General features: G+C 42.7%; 1 protein-coding gene across 1 annotated transcript; it reads right to left on the reverse strand.

Annotated features, from left to right (window-relative positions):
- Nucleotides 1-317: 317 nt before the first annotated feature.
- On the reverse strand, nt 318-24,446 carry LOC115647538 (p53 apoptosis effector related to PMP-22-like). The gene is made up of 3 exons (XM_030554257.1): nt 24,029-24,446; nt 2,088-2,231; nt 318-1,795 (listed from the first exon to the last, which is right to left on the reverse strand). The coding sequence occupies exons 1-3, from the start codon at nt 24,237-24,239 to the stop codon at nt 1,581-1,583; spliced, it is 570 nt and encodes a 189-aa protein (XP_030410117.1). The 5' UTR covers nt 24,240-24,446; the 3' UTR covers nt 318-1,580.
- Between the last annotated feature and the right edge of the window lie 237 nt (nt 24,447-24,683).

Raw genomic sequence — 24,683 nt, forward strand, 5'->3', positions numbered from 1 at the left:
AATATTACAAATCCAGGATATATGACACAGAAAACAGCAAGCAAACTTCATTACTTTTCACATATTTTTAGTGCTGTGGAATGTGAAATATATCTGAAAATGTTTCATAAAATGTGGTTGCGTCTTGTTATACAAGTCTTACGGTAGGAGGTTGTGAGAGTGTATTTGTGTGTGTGCATATTATATATGCAACATACACACGCGCGCACACACACACACTTTCGACTCAAAAAATAATATATCTAAATGAAAGAGCCCAATAAGGAAGGTATTTTGTTTTAACTTGTTTAATAACTCTAAATTCAAATTCCAGCAGTTCAAAGTATAGATACAATTGCATACTATAGGAATGAGGTTCATAGGGGTAAATAGAGGTGAAATTCCCCTGCCAGCTCTGGCCCTCTGCTACCAGGTAAAAGGGCTTGAATGGCATAAAGGGGCTCTAAAAGCCCTGGTGCAGAAATTGAAGAAGACAGAAACAGGCTGTCCTTCAAGGACTCCTGAGGCGTTGGCATAGGCCCCGTGCCAAGGATGGGGTTAGGAGCAGAGGAGGCGGGTCATGGGTGGAGCCATAGCACATAGATCTATGGAGGTTTGGACAGTGCTGCTGCCCATAGGGCAACCTGGTGAGACTGACATAACTTAAACAGTTCCTCAGGACTCTCTATGTTACAGCAGGGGTCTCTCCAGCCCTCAGAGCAGCCCAGCATCTGAAGGGTGAAAGGATGTCTTAAAGCCACTTTTGTCCCCCTCCCTCAGTGTGCTAATCCTGTGCTACTCCACTGAGTAGCAGCCCAGAATCTCACCCAGGATTTTTCAGACTGCTTGGATTGCAGTGCACACTACAGAGTGATAATACTTGATTATGTTTAGTGGTATTTGAAGACAGTTTATTTTTCTTCTTCTGACCTTTGACCATTTAGCAACTAACTTTGCAACAAAAGCATTGAGAGAAATGAAAATGGCTTGTTAAAAACAAGGAAGTAGTTTTCTCTATCTCGTCTCTGACTCTAAGCGCTATATTTTTTATGGATAAAAGAGGAAACAAAGTTACAAAGTGGTGACTGAATTATTGGCAATGGTGGCACAAAGAGGGTAGGCAGGTTTTGTAAGAAACCAAATTTCAGTTTTCAGGTTAAGCTATACAAATAAACCCACGTATCATGGTATCTGGTTTTCCTGAGCTGCTTTGCCTCAGGGAACCAGGGTTTGTGTTGTCTGGTCCCATAACTGATTCCCTGAGGAATTAAAAGGCTTGTTTGAAATTAAATAAAAACACAAATGCTTGAAACATCAACACCAGAACCACCCCACACCCCTACTAATGGGAAGTAATGGAGCACTACAAAATGGTAGAATAATTAACCCTAACAAACCCACATCAAAGAGGAAAATTCAGAACCATTTAGATCTTCTATTCTATAACTCCAACACTATATTTCTACTTGCATAAAAAAGTTTCCAAGCCTTTCTACTAATTCCTGGTCATAATACTCTGTAAAAATAAGATAGTCTGTATGTATCTCTGGAATCTAAATATCAAAACAACAGTAAGGCACCTCTCCTGTTGTTTCTAGTATTTATGGGGAAGTATAAAAATATGTGGGCTTGACGTTGCCCAGGATCTCATCTTCATAATTCGGGAGGCAGCAGAAGAAGAACCCCAGGCCTATTTCCATAATGGTGGTGGTCCAAGCAAAGCCATAGGCCCAGCTGAACATATTGACTCCTTCCATGTCAATTTCATTTGTGAACTTCACTGGATAAATGACCAGGCCCATGACCGAGAACACAGCTGAAAAAAGAGAAAAGACAACAAGAAGAAGAAGTCAGAATGAGTAATTAAACTGGTATCCATTCAAGTTTCTGCCTTGATGTTATCTCTAGCCAAATCCACCTTTGTTTTAGAGGTTTGAGGATTTACTACTTGAGTGGGCTTTCCACTGATTTTAATTGATGTTTCCAAGTGCCAAGTGGCTATAGAACTGGGCATAGACTCCCTTGTTTGAAGAGTCAAATAAGGCATGTATCAATTTTACAACAGGTACCATTTTAAAAGGCAACCTTTTCCTCATACACAGTCTTACCAGCAACAAAGAGCAAGCCTCCAATTCCTCGTATGAAGTTGAACCGAAGCGTATCAATGGCGAATGCTATGATGGCCAGGGCAAAACAGATGACCAGAATGATATAGCCAACAAGGAACGTGGCAGCAGCTGCTCTCCCCCAGGCTGAAATCGGAAAGAAAACATATTATGGAGGCAACAACACATTAAGATAGATTCATGCCTGCCTTAAAAATGAAGTGTTTTCATTTCAGACAAATGTGAGAAGAGGGTAAACTCTCAAGGAGAGAACACAGCCACCTACTCTCCTTTGACTGGTTTAGAATGTACAAAATGGTTCTGATCCAGCAAAGAGTTAATGCACAATGTATGATGTTTAAACAAACATTACTTCTTAGCAGTATGTTATTGGAATGTCAAGGAATTTCAATATTAAGTATTAAGCACTGAGGCAGAAAAAGCAGAATGTAAGAATAACCAGATAACAACCTTATCTTATTTCACTAATACAGGGCATTTGTTCAACGAATGGCAGTCATGGCTCTGTTGTATATGTCTACAATGGCACCAAAGGGTATTATGCATAGGCATCAAATGAAGAGGAGGCTCTTCCTCAAAGGCAACTTAAAATCTTCCATTTTAAAAAACTGTCTGTATTAGCATATCATGCTGGTATGCGAACATAAAAGTTTGGCATTATTTGGCAAATCTATACATCAGACACAAACAATCAGGGATAGATCATGACCCTAAGGTTTGTATGTGGAGGGCACCTTTCATATATGTCTGGCCAAACCGGACAGTCTCTACGTAAAGGAATAAATGGACACAAATCAGATGTCAAGAATAATAACATTCAAAAACCAGTTAGAGAACACTTCAGTCTCCCTGGCCACTCAATTACAAACCTAAAAGTTGCAATATTACAACAAAAAACCTTCAAAAACAGACTTCAACTAGAGACTGCTGAATTGGAATTCATTTGCGAATTGGACACCATCAAACTAGCCTTGAGTAAAGACTGGGAGTGGATGGGCCATTACACAAAGTAAAACTATTTACCCATGCTAATCCCCCCGCCCTCCTCCAGTTCCTTACATCTCCTTGTCAATTGCTGGAAATGGGCCATTTTCATTACCACTACAAACAATTCTTTTTCTCTCCTGCTGATAATAGCTCACCTCAACTGTTCACTCTCCTTATAGTGTGTATGGTAACACCCATTGTTTCATGTTCTCTGTGTGTATATATATATGCGCCTACTATATTTTCCACTATATGCATCCGATGAAGTGGGGCTGTAGCCCATAAAAGCTTATGCTGAAATAAATTTGTTAGTCTCTAAGGTGCCACAAGTACTCCTGTTCTTTTTTTCAAAAGAACCTAAGTGACTCATTGACTTTCACTGGGGCTTGTGCTCCTCAACCACTTGAGCCCACACTACATATATAAAGCACCACACAAGTGCAAACAATGATCATTAGATGTCAAGATGATTTCAGATCTCCCAGGCCCTTACACTTTGCACTCCAGAATGAACTAAGGCCTCCAGAGCTCAAGATGTTTGAAATACATAAGTAGTGAGATGATCTTTGGGCTCAGTGAGCCTTGGTTGGGGAAGCGAATATAGTTGCAGATGATACAAAACTACTCAAGATCATTAAGTCCAAAGCAGACCATGAAGACCAACAAAGAGATTTCACAGAACTGAGTGACTGGGCAACAAAATGGCAGATGAAATTAAATGTTGATAAATGCAAAGTAATGCACATTGGAAAACATAATCCCAACTACACATATAAAATGATGGGGTCTAAATTAGCCGTCACCACTGAAGAAAGAGATCTTGGAGTCACTGTGGTTAGTTCTCAGAAAACATCCTCTCAATGTGCAGTGGCAGTCAAAAAAGCAAACAGAATGTTGGGCATCATTAAGAAAGGAATAGATTACGAGACAGAAAATATCATATTGCTTCTATATGAATTCATGGTACATCCACATCTTGAATACTGTGTGCAGATGTGGTCACCTCATCTCAAAAATGATATATTGGAATTGGAAAGATTCAGAAAAAGGCAACAACAATGATTAGGGGTATGGAACAGCTTCCATATGAGGAGAGATTAATAAGACTGGAACTTTTCAGCTTGAAAAAGAGATGACTAAGGGGAGATATGATTGAAGTCTATAAAATCATGACTGGTGTGGAGAAAGTAAATAAGAAAATGTTATTTACTCCTGCTGATAACACATGAACTAGGGGTCACCAAATGAAATTAATAGACAGCAGGTTTAAAACAAACAAAAGGAAGTAGTTCTTCACTACTGTACAACACAGAGTCAACCTGTGGAGCACTTTGCCAGAGGATGTTGTGAAGACCAAGAATATATCAGGGTTCAAAAAAAGAACTAGATAAATTCATGGAGGACAGGTCCATCAGTGGCTATTAGCCAGAATGGGCAGGGATGGTGTCCCTAGCCTCTGTTTGCCAGAAGCTGGAAATGGCAACAGAGGATGGATCACTTGATGATTGCCTGTTCTGTTCATTCCCTCTAAGACCCTGGCATTGAGAGCATTCCCTCTGGGACCTCTGGGTCACTGTTGGAAGACAGGATACTGGGCTGGATGGACCTTTGGTTTGACCGAGTATGGCCATTCTTATGTTATTAGGGAAAATCAAGGCCAATCCTTGAATTCCTTGTTCCATTGGATAGCAAGTCCCAAATGTTCTCTGATTATCTTGGATTTTTTTCTTCTTTCCTGTGATGTTCTGTTAAATATGACACTGATGACTTTATTATGTGTTCCCTTCTTGAAATGCATTTGTAATATTGGCACAATGAAGGGAGTGCACACTACATAAAAGCAGCACTAGAGTACAAGAAATGGACCTGTGCTCATATGGGCTGCATTCTTTTTCTCCTTAAAAAAAACAAACAAATTACATGCAGCTCTGTTAATACAATACAAGATGATGCAGTTCAAGAAACACACAGTACAAGGATATGCAGAAGTTAAGGTTCCCATAACATTGTTACATTGTCTGTGTTTCTGGCAGCAAGTATTTCCACTTTACTTTATGTTTTGTTAAAGTATGCCATATAACCTACAGGATGTGCAATATGGTAGAGTTAACAATGATTCCTGTGGCAGTCAAATGTGCATCCAGAAGGTTGCATTAATGCAAACTTTTGAATTTAAATTTATAGAATCTCAATCAATGCAGCTATTTCTGAGGTGATATAATAACTAACCAATACCAGGAACTGTATCAGCAATAGAACTAATTCAGAGCAAAAAGGCTGTAAAGCTGTTTTAACCAGGTAGGTAAGGATTCTCCCCAGCATGAGGGAATCCCTAAGGATATGTCTACTCTGCAATTAATCACCCATGGCTGGCCTGTCTCTGATGACTTGGCCTCATGGGGCTCAGACCAAGGGACCATTTAATTGTGGAGCCACAGATCTAGGACCCCACAAGAGGGAAGGGTCCCATAGCCCAAGCTCCAGCCAGAGCTAAAATGTCTGCACTGCAAATAAACAACCCTGTAGCCCCTGCCCTGTGAGCCTTAGTCAGCTGACATGAACCAGCCATGAGTGTTTAATTGCACTGTAGACATACCGAGCTTCACACACCTTAGGGCAGATGTGGGCAAACTATGGCCCGCCGGCCACGTACAGCCCATGGGACCGTCTTGCCCAGCCCCTGAGCTCCCGGCTGGGGACTCTAATCCCTGGCCCCTCCCCCGCTGTGCCCCTTCCCCTGCAGCCACTCCGCCACATGGGCCACGCTCTGGCCTGCTGCTCCCGCTGGGCAGCATGGGGAGTGCAACTGAGAGCTCCTGCTACTGGTAAGGGGGCAGGGAGCAGGGGGGTTGAGTAACAGAGAGGAGGGTCTTGGGCGGCAGTCGGAGGAGGGGGCGGTTGGATGGGGTGGAGGTTCTAGGGGGGGTGTTAGGGGATGAGGAAAAGGGACAGTTGGAAGTGGGAGTCCCGGGGGGCCTGTCAGGGGGCAGGGATGTGGATAGGGGTTGGGGCAGTCAGGGGATAGGGAGCAGAGGAGTTGGATAGGGGCAGGGGTCCCAGGAGGGGGTGATCAGGGGACAAGGAGCAGAGGGAGTTGGATGGGTTGAGGGTTCTGAGGGGGGCAGTCAGGAAGTGAGAGGAGGCAGATTGAGGGCAGATAGGGAGCAGGGGGGCAGGTTGTTTGGGGAGGCACAGCCTTCCCTACCCAGACCTCCATACAGTTGTGCAACCCCAATGTGGCCCTCAGGCCAAAGAATTTGCCCACCCTTGTCTTAGGGTACGCCAGCTCTACATCATCTCACCCAGCATAGGAAGTCTGTCAACTTATGGCCAGGTGAGGGGGACATTGCCACTGAGTTGCTGTGCTTCACCAAGCACCAGATGGTGTAATGGCCCTTTGGGCTTTTAAGTCGCTCTAACTTGCACAGTGGGCCAAACCAACCCCCAGCAATGCTGGTGACTGGGAGCGTGCGGAGGTGGCAGTAAGCCATTCTCCTCCCTCAGCTTCCAGACCAAGTATAGCACAAATAGGGGGAGAAAATTCTGACCCAATCCTCTAGTCTATCCCTCTTTCTCTCAACAGTTCATGAAGGTTTTGACCATCTCCCATTGCTTTATGACCCATGTTCCAATTCTGTTCATTACATTTCACTAATTCCCCTCACCATTATAAAACTTTTTTCTTCCTTCCCACCCCCAGTGCCAGCTGAACCAAGTGCCCTGAAGGGCCCCTGCCATTTGGCTGGGGAGGAGTGGGGATGGGACTCTCTCATCCACCCTGCTCCCCATCTCTTCATGCCACTAACCAGTTTTTTCTCCCAGTAGTATTGCAAATGGCATAACTCTGTAGGAAGGCACGTTGGGAGAGACTGGCATACTCCCTGCCTTAAGGGAGTTGGCTATATGGCAAGAACAAACATGCTCACTGCAGGATTCTTACATCTTCTGCATTGCTTAGTCACCTAACCATTGCAGGTTTCTAACTCCATCTTCTGCAGCAGAGGATAATTTTAAATCAAAGTTTTAAAGATTCAGTTTTGAAGATGTAAAGACTTTAAGATGCTGTGTGTTCAAACTAAATCTAAGCTGCAGAATGCTACATCAGAGATTTAGTCTAAAAACAGACTTTTTGTTGATTAACTCTATTAACAATGTTGATATATCTCCTAATTTTGTGTTTCAGTAGGGTCATGATGATTTAGATTAACCCAGGGCCAGATTGTGACAGGGACCTGGATGTCACTGTCAACAGCTCAGTGAAGATCTCTGGTCAACCTGCAGCTGCAGTCAGAAAAACTAACATGCCTTGATATAAATCCTTCAGAATGCTGTGTGCAACACTGGCCACCCTGTCTGCAGAACTGGCGGGGATTCCAAAAAGAGTAACAAGAATGACTGAGGGAATGGAAAAAACTCTCCTCTGAAAAGAGATTGAAAACACTGGGATGTTTTCCTCAGAAAGAAGATGAAGAGAGAACATGATAAAGGTATATTACAATGATGCAAGGTTTAGAAAAGGTAGATCAGGATCTTCTGTTCTCTCTCTCCCTCTCTCTCTCTCTCTCTCTGTTCTCCTGTCTCATAACAAGAACAATGAAATTTAAAGGTGGGAAATTCAAAATTGATAAAAGGAAAAACTTGTTCACCAACTGTGAGATTAATTCTCTGCCACAGAAAGTCACTGGGGTTAAGCAACGTAGGGTAGTGGTGGTTGGAGACTCTCTGCTGAGGGGGACGGAGACACCCATCTGTCGCCCTGACCGTTCATCCCGGGAGGTATGCTGCCTGCCAGGGGCCCGTATCCGAGATGTTACAGAGGCTTTGTCGAGGATTATCCGGCCTTCTGACTACTATCCCATGCTACTCATCCATGTGGGCACAAATGATACTGTGAGGTGTGACGCTGAGCAGATCAAGAGTGACTACAGGGCTCTGGGAGTACGGGTTAAGGAGTTTGGAGCGCAGGTTGTATTCTCTTCGATTCTTCCTGTTGAAGGTAGGGGTCCGGGCAGAAACAGATGCATCGTGGAGGTGAATGCCTGGCTGCGAAGATGGTGTCGCCAGGAGGGCTTTGGCTTCCTCGACCACGGGATGCTATTTGAGGAAGGACTGCTAGGAACAGATGGCGTTCACCTTTCGAAGCGGGGAAAGGCCTTATTTGCGCACAGACTGGCTAACCTAGTAAGGAGGGCTTTAAACTAGGTTCGACGGGGACAGGTGAGCAAAGCCCACAGGTAAGTGGGGAACAAGACCTGGGAGATGGGTTGGAAACAGGAGGGAGCATGGGCTATAATGGCAGAGAGAAAGGAGGGTCAGGGCGAAGCTGGGAGGCAAGATCAAACCAGTATCTTAGATGCCTTTATACAAATGCAAGAAGTATGGGTAATAAGCAGGAAGAACTGGAAGTGCTAATAAATAAATACAACTATGACATTATTGGCATTACTGAAACTTGGTGGGATAATACACACGACTGGAATGTTGGTGTGGATGGGTATAGTTTGCTCAGGAAGGATAGACAGGGGAAAAAGGGAGGAGGTGTTGCCTTATATATTAAAAATGTACACACTTGGACTGAGGTGGAGATGGACATAGGAGACGGAAGGGTGGAGAGTCTCTGGGTTAGGCTAAAAGGGGTAAAAAACACAGGTGATGTCGTGCTGGGAGTCTACTACAGGCCACCTAATCAGGCGGAAGAGGTGGATGAGGCTTTTTTCAAACAACTAACAAAATCATCCAAAGCCCAAGATTTGGTGGTGATGGGGGACTTCAACTATCCAGATATATGTTGGGAAAATAACACCGCGGGGCACAGACTATCCAATAAGTTCCTGGACTGCATTGCAGACAACTTTTTATTTCAGAAAATTGATAAAGCTACTAGGGGGGAAGCTGTTCTAGACTTGATTTTAACCAACAGGGAGGAACTTGTTGAGAATTTAAAAGTAGAAGGAAGCTTGGGTGAAAGTGATCATGAAATCATAGAATTTGCAATTCTAAGGAAGGGTAGAAAGGAGTACAGCAGAATAGAGACAATGGATTTCAGGAAGGCGGATTTTGGTAAGCTCAGAGAGCTGATAGGCAAGGTCCCATGGGAATTAAAACTGAGGGGAAAAACAACTGAGGAAAGTTGGCAGTTTTTCAAAGGGACGCTATTAAGGGCCCAGAAGCAAGTTATTCCGATGGTTAGGAAAGATAGAAAATGTGGCAAAAGACCACCTTGGCTTACCCTTGAGATCTTGCGTGACCTACAAAATAAAAAGGCGGCATATAAAAAATGGAAACTAGGTCAGATCACGAAGGATGAATATAGGCAAATAACACAGGAATGCAGAGGCAAGATTAGAAAAGCAAAGGCACAAAATGAACTCAAACTAGCTATGGGAATAAAGGGAAACAAGAAGACTTTTTATCAATACATTAGAAGCAAGAGGAAGACTAAGGACAGGGTAGGCCCACTGCTCAATGAGGAGGGGGTAACAGTAACGGGAGACTCGGAAATGGCAGAGATGCTTAATGACTTCTTTGTTTCGGTCTTCACTGAGAAGTCTGAAGGAATGTCTAGTATAGTGAATGCTTACGGGAAGAGGGTAGGTTTAGAAGAGAAAATAAGGAAAGAGCAAGTAAAAAAGCACTTAGAAAAGTTAGATGCCTGCAAGTCACCAGGGCCTGATGAAATGCATCCTAGAATACTCAAGGAGTTAATAGAGGAGGTATCTGAGCCTCTAGCTATTATCTTTGGGAAATCATGGGAGACGGGGGAGATTCCAGAAGACTGGAAGGGGGCAAATATAGTGCCCATCTATAAAAAGGGAAATAAAAACAACCCAGGAAACTACAGACCAGTTAGTTTAACTTCTGTGCCAGGGAAGATAATGGAGCAGGTAATCAAAGAAATCATCTGCAAACACTTGGAAGGTGGTAAGGTGGTAGGGAATAGCCAGAATAGATTTGTAAAGAACAAATCGTGTCAAACTAATCTGATAACGTTCTTTGATAGGATAACGAGCCTTGTGGATAAGGGAGAAGCGGTGGATGTGATATACCTAGACTTTAGTAAGGCATTTGATACAGTTTCGCATGATATTCTTATAGATAAGCTAGGAAAGTACAATTTAGATGGGGCTACTATAAGGTGGGTGCATAACTGGCTGGATAACCGTACTCAGAAAGTAGTTGTTAATGGCTCCCAATCCTGCTGGAAAGGTATAACAAGTGGGGTTCTGCAGGGGTCTGTTTTGGGACCGGTTCTGTTCAATATCTTCATCAATGATTTAGATGTTGGCATAGAAAGTACGCTTATTAAGTTTGCGGACGATACCAAACTGGGAGGGATTGCAACTGCTCTGGAGGACAGGGTCAAAATTCAAAATGATCTGGACAAATTGGAGAAATGGTCTGAGGTAAACAGGATGAAGTTCAATAAAGATAAATGCAAAGTGCTCCACTTAGGAAGGAACAATCAGTTTCACACATACAGAATGGGAAGAGACTGTCTAGGAAGGAGTATGGCAGAAAGAGATCTAGGGGTCATAGTGGACCACAAGCTTAATATGAGTGAACAGTGTGATACTGTTGCAAAAAAAGCAAACATGATTCTGGGATGCATTAACAGGTGTGTTGTAAACAAGACACGAGAAGTCATTCTTCCGCTTTACTCTGCGCTGATTAGGCCTCAACTGGAGTATTGTGTCCAGTTCTGGGCACCGCATTTCAAGAAAGATGTGGAGAAATTGGAGAGGGTCCAGAGAAGAGCAACAAGAATGATTAAAGGTCTTGAGAACATGACCTATGAAGGAAGGCTGAAGGAATTGGGTTTATTCAGTTTGGAAAAGAGAAGACTGAGAGGGGACCTGATATCAGTTTTCAGGTATCTAAAAGGGTGTCATCAGGAGGAGGGAGAAAACTTGTTCACCTTAGCCTCCAATGATAGAACAAGAAGCAATGGGCTTAAACTGCAGCAAGGGAGATTTAGGTTGGACATTAGGAAAAAGTTCCTAACTGTCAGGGTAGTTAAACACTGGAATACATTGCCTAGGGAAGTTGTGGAATCTCCATCGCTGGAGATATTTAAGAGTAGGTTAGATAAATGTCTATTAGGGATGGTTTAGACAGTATTTGGTCCTGCCATGAGGGCAGGGGACTGGACTCGATGACCTCTCGAGGTCCCTTCCAGTCCTAGAGTCTATGAGTCTATGAGACCTTCACCTTCTCATCATCTTTCTATTTCTAAAAGCAGCAAAGAGTCCTGTGGCACCTTATAGACTAACAGACGTTTTGGAGCATGAGCTTTCCTGGGTGAATACCCACTTCGTCAGATGTCAGACATGCATCTGACGAAGTGGGTATTCACCCAGGAAAGCTCATGCTCCAAAATGTCTGTTAGTCTATAAGGTGCCACAGGACTCTTTGCTGCTTTTACAGATCCAGACTAACATGGCTACCCCTCTGATACTTTTTATTTCCAGACAGCATCATCTACATACTCATCAACATATTTGTTAAAAAATCCAGAGTCCACAGTTTTGACATGCCTGAAGATTCTCCCCCTTTTGAGGGAAGCAGCTTAGTTTAGAAAACATTTCAACTTGAAGAGTTTTTTGTTTGACCAGGATTTTTTTCCCCCACTGTCTAGAGGGAGTGGTTCAGTTTCAGCTACTCTCCTCGGCATAAACACACTTGACATGCAGGAGCTTGATTTAGAAGGGAGTCCAACAAAGCTTTGTGCTAATGAGAGATCCTCCCTGATGCTTAGTGCTAGGAAGGGAACAACACAGGGTGTAGAAGAATCATCAAAGGGAGCAGCAGAGGAATGAGCTAGGTATTAAAAGTAACATGCATGCCAATGCTTCAAAATTGGCTTGATCAGGAGAGAGGCACCAAGTACTCACAGTTCACACCAATTTCAACAGGAATTATGGGCATCCTCAGGATCAGTCCTTAATTTTACATGTTCTGATGCTTGGTTTGATACATGGTTTGCCTCGTTCAGTCTATTTTGAGCTAAATTTTAACTAGGGGGATTTGGAAAAAATGTGTAGCATACTAATAAGCCAGTCCAGGTAAATTATGTCTATTAATCCCAATGTAGCATGTTATATCTGTTTTCTAGCTGTTACTGCTATTTGGACAGAAGACCTTGTCAAGGATTAAAGATGAGTTGATTAAAATAACCTAAAAGGGATCTTCTTCTTTTATAACTCAGCCTTACAAACAATGACTATTCAGCAAAATAGCAGTGTATCCTTTTCCCAAAGCTTGCTTGCACTCTTACATCTGGCTGAAGCACAATGGATTTACATCTCATTGCCAAAACCAAGAATTTTTAATCAGCTAACTCTTAGTCTATAGTTTGCAGCAGAATATGAGCAAACTGTGTTCAGAAATCTTGCTGTGGCTAGCTTTAATTGCAGTGAAGGAGTTTCCCTGGGTAGGGAGTGGCTGTGAATCTGGAGCTAACTTTCTAATAGAAACTAAATCCTTCCCACCCAAGAAACAAAAAAGCCTACAGGGAGAGACATGATACTGTTTGCTCATTTCTTCTCCCTGTGACTGAACAAGAAGGCAATATTAACAATTGTTGCTGCTGCACTGTTATTGGCTGTTGATAGGTTGATTAGCATGTGATTGGGAATTACAGAAAGAGTCTACGTTATAGTTGTATATTTAGTGACAGATTCTGATACTTTTACTCAATATAGAGGCATCATGGTCTAGCAGACAAAGCACTGGACTTGGTTTTAGGAAGCTAACAGTTCTATTCCTGTCTCTGGCCTGTTGGTGACTTTGGGCAAGCCACTTTGCTGCTCTGTGCCTCAGTTTTACCTATTGTAAAATGGGGATAATTGATGCTGACCTTCTTTGCAATATATTAGTGAAAAGCACTGCATAAGAACTAATTATTATTACTCTTATTGAATAGCAGCTTCCTCTGTAGCTAGCTCCAGAGACTTCAGTGGAATTGTTTGTGGAGGACGGCTCTATTCAGTGTCAGTAAAAGCTTCAGAATCTGGCCCTACAGTTATCATCAAGCAGCGCTTAGATCAAAATTAAATGTTATTTGCAACACATATATGTGTCACATATATGTCTGCACATATTAATGCTTTCACCCATATAACATGTACAGTGCCTCAAAGAGTCATAGCTCCCCCGAGCACACACACACACCTTCCTAACTCCCCTTAAACTGATTTAAAATCCAGTGCATTAAATGGTATGAGAGTTTCCAGATCAGCTTGGACCTTATTTACCATGATAGTGTAGAGTCATTTCTCCTCTAAATGTCTAGTTGTGGTCCAAGTTCTCCTCCTTTAGCATCATTGGGCTAAATCCTGCAGTTCTTACTCAGTCAAAGCTGACTAGTTTGAAACCATTGGGATTTTTGACTGATCAAGAAATTTCTAAAGACTCTTCGCAAAAGTTTCCAGGAGGAGCTTGGGAATACTATAATATTCTCCTACAATCTTGTTCAAAATTGTTCAGAATAGATACCAGCTGTCAACAAGACTTGCCATGAAAAATGTGAAAGCATGAGGCCATGTCTACACTAGCACTGCTATCAGTATAACTGTTGTTGGTCAGGGGTGTGAAAAATCACCCCTCTGACCTACATAAGTTTCACCGACAAAAGCACCAATGTGGACAGTGCTATGCCAATGGGCATGCTCTCTCCCATCAGCATTGAGCAACTACATGGGAGACCTTACAGCAGTGCAGTTGTGCTGCTGGAAGATCTGTAGTGTAGACATAGCCTGAGAGATTTTCTTGTTTGCTTGTTTATCCTCCCAAAGTCATTCGAAGTCAACCTTATAATGGGACTTATATCCAGCTCTTACTATGGAGGAATCATCATCACTCCATCCTGTCAGACTCTCTGAATAAATGACCCAACTAAAGAAAAATGACAACGCAGTACCGTCTTTACCCACATCCATTCATAAATCCTCAGCACAGTTACCTCCTGTGTGAAAGGTTAGGAAAAGTAACTGAATGGTGCATGCTTAAGAGAATTCATTGTTTGAACCTGCAAAGTGCTGGGATCTCTGCAAGGTCTTGATTGTCCTCAACTGCCTCTATTTTCATATGGTAGCTGAGAGCCCTCAGCATCTCACACCATAAGCAGTGTTTTAGCCAATTTGACTGTAATTATTAGGGAAGTGATTTGATTATAAAGAGTATTTGTTGCCTCTGAGAGGCTCTTTGTAGAGTTAGTTACCCAACTAAGGAAATAATGTATTTAGCAAAGGTTCTGATGAAATGCACCTAGCAATAAATGTGTAAAAGGGTTAACTGTGAAATGATAAAGAAAAGTATATCAGTATTTGCAAATGAGGAATATGAACTGCCATGCTGTGGACCTGATTCCCCTCTCACTTACTCCAGTGAAGTTACTCCTGTAAGCAAGAGGAAAATCAAGTCATGTCTGTTCTTTTCTTCCCTTCTTATCAGAGTTCCTTAAGAACAATATAACTGAAACATTTTCAGTATTGTAACTATTACATTTAACTAGGAGCCTATTTTTTCTAGCATTTTAAAGTCTAACTACTGTGTGAATAGTAAATTCTGTGCATGTTTTGTATTAAGGCTTGACCTTAAATCACGTAAGGCTTTTTTGAGAGATGATTTAGAAAGTAGTGTGTGGCTAAGAACCTGTCCACTCTGCAATTGAAACTACCTAAAAAAACCACACTGAACCAGTTTGTTTCAGGTTTTGACTGTAGTATGGACAGGACAAAGTTCTTATCTTCAATTTGCTCTGCAAAGAAGGGTCGGAAAGATTGTACCGTGGTTAAGCAAGTGAACTAGGACTCAGAGGGGCATTCCATTTCCATCTCTACCACAGAATCCCTCTGTAAATCTGGCCAAGACACAATCACTCTGCCACAGGTCCCCCATAAAATGGAGGTACTAATGCTACCCTACCTCGCAGACGGACTGAGAGGATTAATTCATGAATGTAAGTAGGTTTCCACTTACTACTGTGGTGATGATCATGGAAATAACTAGACTAGAACATGCATGCAGTGTTTTTGTAGCTGGGTCGGTCCCAGGATATTAGAGAGTGACCTGAAGAAGAGCTCTGTGTAGCTCAAAAGCTTGTCTCTTTCACTAATAGGATGACCAGACAGCAAATGTGAAAAATCGGGACAGAGGGTGGGGGATAATAGGAGCCCATATATAAAAAAGCCCCAAATATCAGAACTGTCCCTATAAAATAGGTCACCCTACTCACTAATCTCACTAATGCAAGTTTGTCTAATAAAAGATATTAGCTCACCCACCTTGTCTTTCTAGAACAGAACAATTCAATAAAGAGTCTGTGAGAGATTTGCAAGGAGGATGAAAGTGGAGAATTTTGCACACATTATTATTATTTGTATTACTGTAGTACTTAGGGATCATGGATCAGGGCATCATCATACTAGGCATTGTACAAAGATGTAACAAGAAGACAGTCCCTAACTTACTAAGAGAAAGAGATGTTGTCCAAAGAAAGCTGCTGAATTATCCCACTGTGTTGTTTCATATAAACACATGAGCTACTAAAATTGACCTCTGTGCTGCAAATAGCATTTGTTCTTATTGATACAAAAATTTGACTGGTATTAACAGGCCTTGTATGTTGACAGTGGAATCACTAAAGGAGCAGTAGCCCCACATTGTCGTACCTAGGTTCAGAGGTTGGCTTGAAGCAAAGCCATATATATGAACATCCTGGAATGTAGGGAAAGTTTAGATTCAGATCTGGATAATAACTTTATGGCTCAAGACTATCAGTTTCAAATATGTTGCTCTTTGTCAGAGTTTTATTTCAACCTCACTCCTTCAAAGAAGTACATAATATATGCTGTGGTCAATGTACTCCACTGACAGATAGAAAACCTGGTTCTCATGCCACTCAGTGCTGAGAAAGGCTGTTCTCTCAATCTGGCAATATGAAAAGCTCTATAATGTTCTGCTCGTGGTGATTTATTGAACTAAATAGAAATGAAGTCTCCTGTGTGTTAATTTGGGATCAGATTCTGGCTGCTCATGCACTGTGGGGAGATGTGGAGATGGAGCTAGCCAATGGGAGATGCCAACCAGAGAGGGGTGAGAAAAGTCCAACCAATCTTTTGGAGATAAGCACCAAAGTCTAGACTGTGGAAAGGCACTTCGCTCTGGTGGTGATAGGTGTTCGGCCACCTTAGTTGCAAACAGAGCCTAAAACAAAATGGCCAGGGGAATGGGTGACCTCCCTTACCACCATTAGCCCAGGGTTACTCAGCCAGGTTGTGGGAGACCTTCCTTTCAAGCTCCCCTTCCTCCCGAATGGAAGAAAGGATTTGCCATCTCCCAGGTGAGTGTCCCACGCACCAGGTTATAGAGGTTTGTAACTCTTTCATGGTCCCAATTAATACGGAATTAGTCAGTTGTTTAAAGTTGAACATGTTCAATAGAGAGACTGGGGAGAGGCATGTCAAAGTATTCCATAGCCTAAAGATTAAGGCTCTCATCTGAGAGAGATGATGGGTCCTTGTTCAAATACCTTCTCCCCAAATGGGGCTGGGGTCGGTAGCGGCAGTGGCTGGGAGCCCCGGGCCCTTTTAAATCACCAGCCTCGGAGAAGCTGCCCCCGAGTCAGCGGCTGGGGGAGGGGGGGAAGGGGCCACTATGTTAAAGCGCTGCCACGCCAGCACTTTAACATCAGCTGTGTACGGGCCGGTACCAGTTTCTTACCAGTACACCGTACAGACCTACTTTCACCCCTGGCTAAAGGTATAAGGGAGGTCTTTCTTTGCTGCCCTCCACCCTCATGCTTGAGGGGCCTGATCTGGCAGGTGACCTCTGAGCATGTCTACAGACTCAGGCCTCACACGTGACTTAGGCAGCCCTCCTGATTTGTGAATCACTGAGGCTTAGGCAGGAAATAGGTGATGTACTGGCCGCCACTTCCCACATCTCCTATTGGAAGGGAATGGTGATCCGCAGCCACTGGGAGCTGTGGGGTGCCGTGCCTGCAGCTGATCAATGTAAACAAAATGTTTCATGGTCCGCCAGTGGTTCCTGATGGGCCACATGTCGAAGGTTGCCGACCCCTGCTCTGTATAATGACTAGAATCTAGTCTTGGATGGTATTTGCAAGTCACTGCAAATATTGAAATTCCACTTAGCATGTGCACAAACACTGTGTGGATTTTTCAAGATCTGCAAATAAGCCTAACATTTGACACTAAATCTGAAGGACTTAAACCTGCATTTGTCCTGTGCGTGGCATTTTTCATTGAAATTGATATAAAGTTCTGCATGCCAAAGGACTGCAGAATCAGGCATAATATGAGAAAATAGAAAGATTGCATGGATTAAAGATTCTTTCATCTTATTGTGCACCACATTCAACTTAGCAAAACAGGAGCAATCATTTTCTAGCAACAGGCAACAAGCATGTTCAAACACGTCAAAAGCCTGCAGCACAATACATTAAATATTAAAAAGGCTTTGGCTAAGGCTTTCGGAGGCATACCTTGTTCTGGAGAGCTCATGTAGCCAAGAGTCAAGAAAATAAAAAGTTGTTGTGCCAGCTTTTGGGCCTGCACTAAATTATGGGTAGAGCAGAGAAGCTGGAAATAGCCAATAGGAGGGGACTAGGGAAGGGGACTAGGGAAGAAACAAGGAGTTCACTCCTCACAAAAAATGTTAAGTCACTTCTGCCCCCTTATAGCTATATTGTCTTTCTTCATGTCTCCGTGCTTATGAAAGGGGAAAATGTAATCATACTTGTGATATGGTTTGTGATACTGGCAGGGCCGTAGCAACAAAGAACGTGGCCCCCTCCGAACATATGTCCGGGGCCCCTTACAATGCAGAAACTGGAATGCGGTATTTATTTTATACAATATACAGCGTTCATATTATGTATACATAGGCCTACAGTGTACATGTATTCCGTATTTACGCAAAGCGCTTCTTTCGAGTCTTGTTCTCCGCAAATTGGTTAATCAATGCGTCATAGTCCAGAGATCTGGCAATCTTGTTTTCGACTGAGATAACTGCAAGCGCAGAAAGCCTGTCATCTGTCACGGTTGAGCGCAGGATATTCTTGATAAGTTTCATTCTCCTGAAGCTCCTTTCAGCACCAGCAACAGTAACTGGTGTGGTCAGAAGAATTCTGATGCAAATGCGAAGTTTCGGATATATCTCCTGAAGGCTGTTCTTGTATATGTACGTTAAAAAATTGTTTCCCGTGACAAGTCCTCTCTCTTTCTCGATGACATAAATAAAATGATTCAATTCCATTATGAGTTCGTTGGCATCAATGTCTCCCATTTTTCTTTCAAAATTTTTGCAGTGATTCTCCAGTTCATTTTCTCTGTGACACTGCTTCAGGCTGTTAGCGTTGTACAGAAATCCAAACAACTTATACCACTCCACAAGTTGGTCAAATCGTGACAAAACAGAAGATATGGCCTGATCAGCGAGAATAAGAAAGAACTGAGATTTGAATTTTTCTTCGGCAGAAAGACGACTCGAATCATCAGCACATTTGTAATTAAACATTCTCTTCTTACGTCGCACACTGGTTTCTGGAAACGCCTGCTCAGTACCCATATGCTCTGCTATTTCACGTGCATTTGTGACTACAGAGTTATATCCTGTATTTCGATAGTCTTCCAAAAACTTCATTGTAGCACCAACTTCTCCCTGCAGTATGTCAATTGACACATCTGGTGACTGAATTAATTTGCTGGTTTTATTGACGTGAAATAGTATATCCTACCACGTGTACACAGTCAGAACAAAAGGCCATGTAGTAACATGGTCTAAAAGCGCACCGGCTTCTGTTGCTGTATTGCCATCTTTCTTTTCGAGCGCATATTCTCGCAAAGATGACAAAGCATTGCACAATTCTTCAAGGTGATAACACAATGGCTTCACAGCATCAATTCTCTACTCCCAACGAGTGTCCGATAACCCTTTAACAGATATTGGCATATGTTCTTGAAGTATATCCCAACATGAAGGTGAAGAAGAAAAGATAACGTATATTCTGTTAATCAGACCGAAAAAGTCAATGGCATATTTCGATGACTTTGCCGCGTCTGAGAACACAAGATTCCAAGTGTGAGCTCCACATGGTACATACAAGGCACGGTCATTTATTTCTAACATGCGGGCTTGAACTCCTTTATTCTTTCCTCTCATATTTGAGCCGTTATCATAAGCTTAGCCTCTTGTGTCAGCAATGTCTATTCCTAAGTTGTTTGCCTTTTCAAGAAACGCTTCCAATAAGCCCTCGCCAGTTGTATCATGAACATTAAGAAAACCAACAAACACTTCACGAATATTGACACCATCTTCACTGTTGCATTCAACAAAGCGTAACACCACAGACATCTGTTCTTCATGTGACACGTCGGGAGTACAGTCCAAAATAACTTAATAATATTTTGCTTTTTTAAGCTGCGCTTTGTTGGCCTCTTGAATGTTACTGGCAACAAGTTGAATCAGCTCGTTTTGGATCTGTGGACTGAGGTACTGAACATGTGTCTCTGCCTTCTTAATCCTCTGTAAAAGTTCGCTGAGGACAGTATCATACTTTGCAAGCAATTCAAACAGTCCCAAAAAGTTGCCATTCGAAGGATCGCGGAGCTTTTCGTTACTTCCTCGAAATGCCAAGTTTCTTTCGGACAAGAAAATAATGACATCGACCATGCGTTTGACAACATTTCTCCAGAAATCTCTTTCTTTCAGAAAAGCCTGCAATTCGAGTTGGTCAATAGATGTATGGTTTACTATGCCTGACCGAAGGTCAAACCATTTCACCATACAGTCTTGATGACCTTTGCCTGTTTCATGCTGCTGAAGTCTTTTTGACAGTGCTTTCCAAGCAGATGTTCCACGACATTGCGGTATGTTGCCAGTGCCAAATAATTTACAACAAAAACAAAAAATGGCATCTTTCTGAACTGAGTACATTAACCATGAACGTCTTATTTTCTCGCCATTTGCCATGGTTCGATAGAAATGAGTACTTGTGAACCTCCATCTTTCCTCATTAAATGGAAATTCGTAACTTTCATTCTGCTGCGGTGGGCCAGGTGCAACAATGTCACACACTTGCCTGTCTGATATTATAAACTGCCAATCTCCTGGATCATCAGTCCGTGGTTCAGATTCAGATACTTCTTTCCCGGCAGCAGCTGGAATATCTGTCACAGTTTGTTTGATAGAACAACTGGATTCACCTTCGACCTCACTTGAAGCACTTCTGGATACTTCTGGATACGATTCGTCGCTGCTAGCGTTGTCCGTTTCATGTGCCTGTACCTGTACGTTGGATTGCAGTGCAAAATACGTTGACAACTTTGGAATTTTCTCAAGTTCCTTCTTGGCATCTTTTGCTGCCTTTCGTTTACTAGCTCTGCTCTTATACATTCTCTTAGACATCACAAAGCACGCTTCTGCGTTGGAAATGATAAAAAACTAAACAACTAAATTAATAACATTTATCCGCTGACCGCCATTATGAACGCAAATACACATTCTTTGAATGGGTCCAACTAAAATTCGAAACTGACCGACAGACAACTGATGTAGCCAATAGCATTATGATGTATCATAATGACTTCACGGTTTTGTCAGTAAAACCGACATGGATTGTGCAATAGCATCAATAAATGTCACTTACCTAGTTATACCTTACATTTTTTTTGCCATTTTTAGGGGTCCCCTTCCTTGCAGGGCCCCCTCCGGTTGGAGGGTATGGAGGGCGCTTGCTACGCCTCTGGATACTGGACACTTGTCCTCCTTAACATTTTTATATTAGTGTAGATAAAAAGAAACACTCAAATAAAATGCATCTTTTATTAAAAATTTGATTATAGGTGCACCTTTTGCTTTAGTTTTCAGTCTATACCAATAGTAAAGACAACTTTTAAATTTTATTACAGGACTTTATTACAGGTACAGGAAACCTACCATGATATATTCAGGTAGAGGGCTATAGAGCCAAAAATTTGCATTCCCACTCTAGCCAAAAAGGATCAGTGGAAGGCAGTTTTGATTTCCAGCTCAGAGCTGGTCAATGAAAAATGGCATTAACTTAATCCAAAGGGCTCAGTTTGCCCATTCTCTCCAGATCCAAAGCATGTCCTAGTACAGAGGGCAGAAGCATGAGCTTGTGATTAAAACACAGGATTAAGAGCAGTCAGGAATTCTGAATTCACTATCCAAATTTTGCCAAAGACTTCCTGTTCAACCTTGGGCAATTCATTTAGTCCCAAATTTTCAAAAGTGTCCATTAATCTGGGGTGCCCCATTTGATGCACCTATGGACTAGTTTTCAGAGACACTGAGCATGCAGAGCAACAGATGAAGTCAATGAGAGTGTAAAGTTGGACACCCAAAATTAGTAAACATTTTTTAAAATGTGGACATTCACCTTTCTGTGCCTCAGTTTCTATAAATAGGAGATCATAGTTTCCTATTGTGTTTTGAGGATTAATTCACAGATGTTTTTTAATTGACTTGAAATCCTCAGTTGGAAGGTGCTATAGAACTCCAATGCATTTGTCTGAGAAAAATACAAATGCAGGGAAGAAAGACCGTCATGAAAAGCCCAGGGCCAGCTTGGATCCTAAATTCCAACCCTTTGTCTGCGAGGGACATGAGTCCAGATCCACAAAGGAATTTGGGTGTTGCAATGCTGAGCTGAACTTTTAGGTGCCTAGAAAAATCACAGGAACATCACCACAATCCACAAAGCCTGAGTGGGGCACCTGGGCTCTCTGTACAATGAGCAGGGAAATACAAGTGCCTTAGATGGTGATCCACAAAGGCAGGGAGCTGCCTACACTAGCCAATGGAGATGTGCTAAGTCTCTTGGAGAAAGGCACCCAAGTCCAGCTGCAAGGAGGTGCTTAGCTCTGCTAATGATCCACAATCTGGGGGAAGATAAGCATTCAGCTGCCTAAATGCAGGCCAGGCCCAAAGCAAATTGGCTGGGGGAGGACCTGCCTTACAACCTTTAGCTTACTAGACAAGTATTCACCCAGGATGCAGGAGGTCCCTGGTTTCAGTCCCCCCTCCACTTGAAGGGAAGAAGGGATTTGAATAGGGCTCAGCCATCTCCCCAGCAAGTGCTCTAACAACCAGGCTATAGTAGAGTTATTCTAAATCTTTTACTGGCCCAGTTAATATATAATTATTCACTTAATTAAAGTGGAACAACTTTGAGAGGAGAGATTGAGGGAGCCCCACATCAGAACATTTCATAGCCTACTATCTCCTAGGCCACTGACCTGAAAGAGATAACAGACCCCTATTCAAATCCCTTCTACCCCCTCCGGGGTGGGGAGAAACATCCTAGGTGTGTTCCTTAACCACTGAACTAGGGAGGACTGCCTCCTTTCCTCCCATCTGCTTTGTGTGAACTCACCTGAGGGGCTGGATCTGACAGGTGTGATCAGAGGCCACCTACCAGATCAGGCACACAACTTAGCCATCTTGTTGCCTGTCTTTCTTGTAGTCATCTTGTTGATGTTCTTCGGTGAATTACTCTGGGAGACAGGCATTCAGAGTGCAGTGCTGCCAAAGTGTGCATGCTCAGACAGGAGATAGGCACCCGCTCACCTACAGTTAGGCTGCAGTGCACACATTCAGAGGAAAAAACATGGGTGCCAAGTGAATTTAGGCACCTACAGGATTAGGCAGCAGTGGGAGTTTTGTGGCTCATAGTAGTACCTAAAAAAAGGGACATAGATTCCTGAGTCTGTGGGCTAGGTGCCTAAGTATCTTTGTGGATCAGGTCCCTGGCACCTAGGGAGAAACAATACCATTGTGGAACTGATTAATATAACATTAATGTGGGATTGGGGAGGAGAAGGATGCCAAAGGGAATCAAGGGTAGAAACAGAGTCCCCAAATAGAGCAAAGCAAACATGCCTGAAAAATTCCACTAGTCCGGAGTGAATAACTTCTTTCTGACTAGTGAACAAATCACCATTATCTTTTCATTACTATCAGTCAATGCAGAACAGGGCCAGCGAGCACAGTCTGTGCATGGATGGTACGTTTTCATGACAGTTTTGGAAGGCTGAACCAAATGGACACTAACAGTCTGTGTCTCTACTGCTGTGCATCTTGCACAGACATTTATATGTAGAAGGTGAGTGTAACATGCTACTATTCTGATTTGGTAGTATTTATACACTCACTTTAGACAGGTGTAAATAAGTATACAAGCTGCACAACAGTTGAGAATCAGGCAATTAGCCAAAGTGCCCTTATGACTTGAATTAACATTATCTATTTGGACTTCATCAGAGTCCAAACTTTTATCAAAACTTCTCCAAATATGAAAACCTTAATTCAGACCCTTCTCAAAGAATAAAACACTTTCTCCTTTCAACATTTTGTTTCATAACCACATCATAAGTGGTGTGGTGTGCCCCTGATATAATTTTAGAGGCACGTTCTGCAACCTGATATTTATTGTGGACATCTCTGCTTCACAGCTCCTTTTTTACGTCCCAACAGTTCCTTGCCAGTGAAGAATGATCCATCTTGCTAAACCCAAGTTTACCCATACAGCTTGCTATTTATTGCTTTGTGGACTTGGCCTGCAATAATTATTCACTTCTGGAAAGCAGAGATTGTAGTTATTTCTAAAGAAATTAATCTCACGTGATTCAAATGTTCCCTGCACTATGTTTCCATATGTGTCTTGTACCATGAAGATACATAACCTCTAGCCCTATGAAAATAGCAATATCCCTCTTTTTTTTCTAAAAAGATCACCCTTTGTTCCAGTCTTTCTCCAAAAAATGTTCCATGTATTTGAATGGTGAGCCCTTTTTTATCCCACCTAACTGATGAGACATGAGTTCAGTGGGGTAAGCTCAGTTATGTGACCTACACTCACTAGGGCTGCCACCCCCATTGCAGTCACTTACCATAGTCCATCAGGGAGATGCATGTCCAGTCAGGCTCACCGTTGAACTTTGTACAGCTTTCCCATAACGAGGCTTGATGCTGATAGGGCAACGTCTCTGACTCCAGCCAGCCCCTGCCGGCCAGCGCAATAAGGCCAAAGATGACCGCTATGCCTAACATCAGAGGCAAGATCCATCTGCACCTTGTGTAGTCAAGGCCATACTGCACCATCTTGTGGAATGGTCAGTGGCTTCTCTAGAGGCCAGGTGCACAAACTGATGAGCTTTTTCTGCTACTGACTCAGCAGCGTAGGACAAAGGGGTTTTATGAAGGCTCCTGAAGAGTGTGTGTATATGTATGAATGTGTGAGTGAGAGCAGCTTTTTAATCGGAATAGACACTGAAGGAGGAAGCTCCACCTAAATTCCAATGACTAAGAGCTGTAGCGGTGGCACCAGAAACCTGTTGAGCTGCACTGAAGTTGCAAGGCTGGGCTGGTTCATCTGCCTGGCTTCTCTTTCCTCTCCGCTGATTCGTAAACACATCAGGCACCATTACACTCCCTGGCTCCGGGCTTTTAACCCTTTCCTGGCTGTCACTTCCCACTAAGGAGCAACTTGGATTAAACAAGGCGCTTTTGCACTACAGTGGGTGCAGGTAGCACAATTACACTAAA

The sequence above is a fragment of the Gopherus evgoodei genome, chromosome 3 (assembly GCF_007399415.2).
Source record: "Gopherus evgoodei ecotype Sinaloan lineage chromosome 3, rGopEvg1_v1.p, whole genome shotgun sequence".
NCBI lineage: Eukaryota > Metazoa > Chordata > Testudines > Testudinidae > Gopherus > Gopherus evgoodei.

Excerpts from the sequence above, each read along its gene's own strand:
- LOC115647538 (XM_030554257.1), bottom strand. The coding sequence starts at position 24,239 with ATGGTGCAGTATGGCCTTGACTACACAAGGTGCAGATGGATCTTGCCT. Across the intron at positions 2,232-24,028 it reads CATCTCCCTGATGGACTATG|CCTGGGGGAGAGCAGCTGCT; the intron begins GTAAGTGACTGC and ends TTCCGATTTCAG. Across the intron at positions 1,796-2,087 it reads AGGCTTGCTCTTTGTTGCTG|CTGTGTTCTCGGTCATGGGC; the intron begins GTAAGACTGTGT and ends CTCTTTTTTCAG.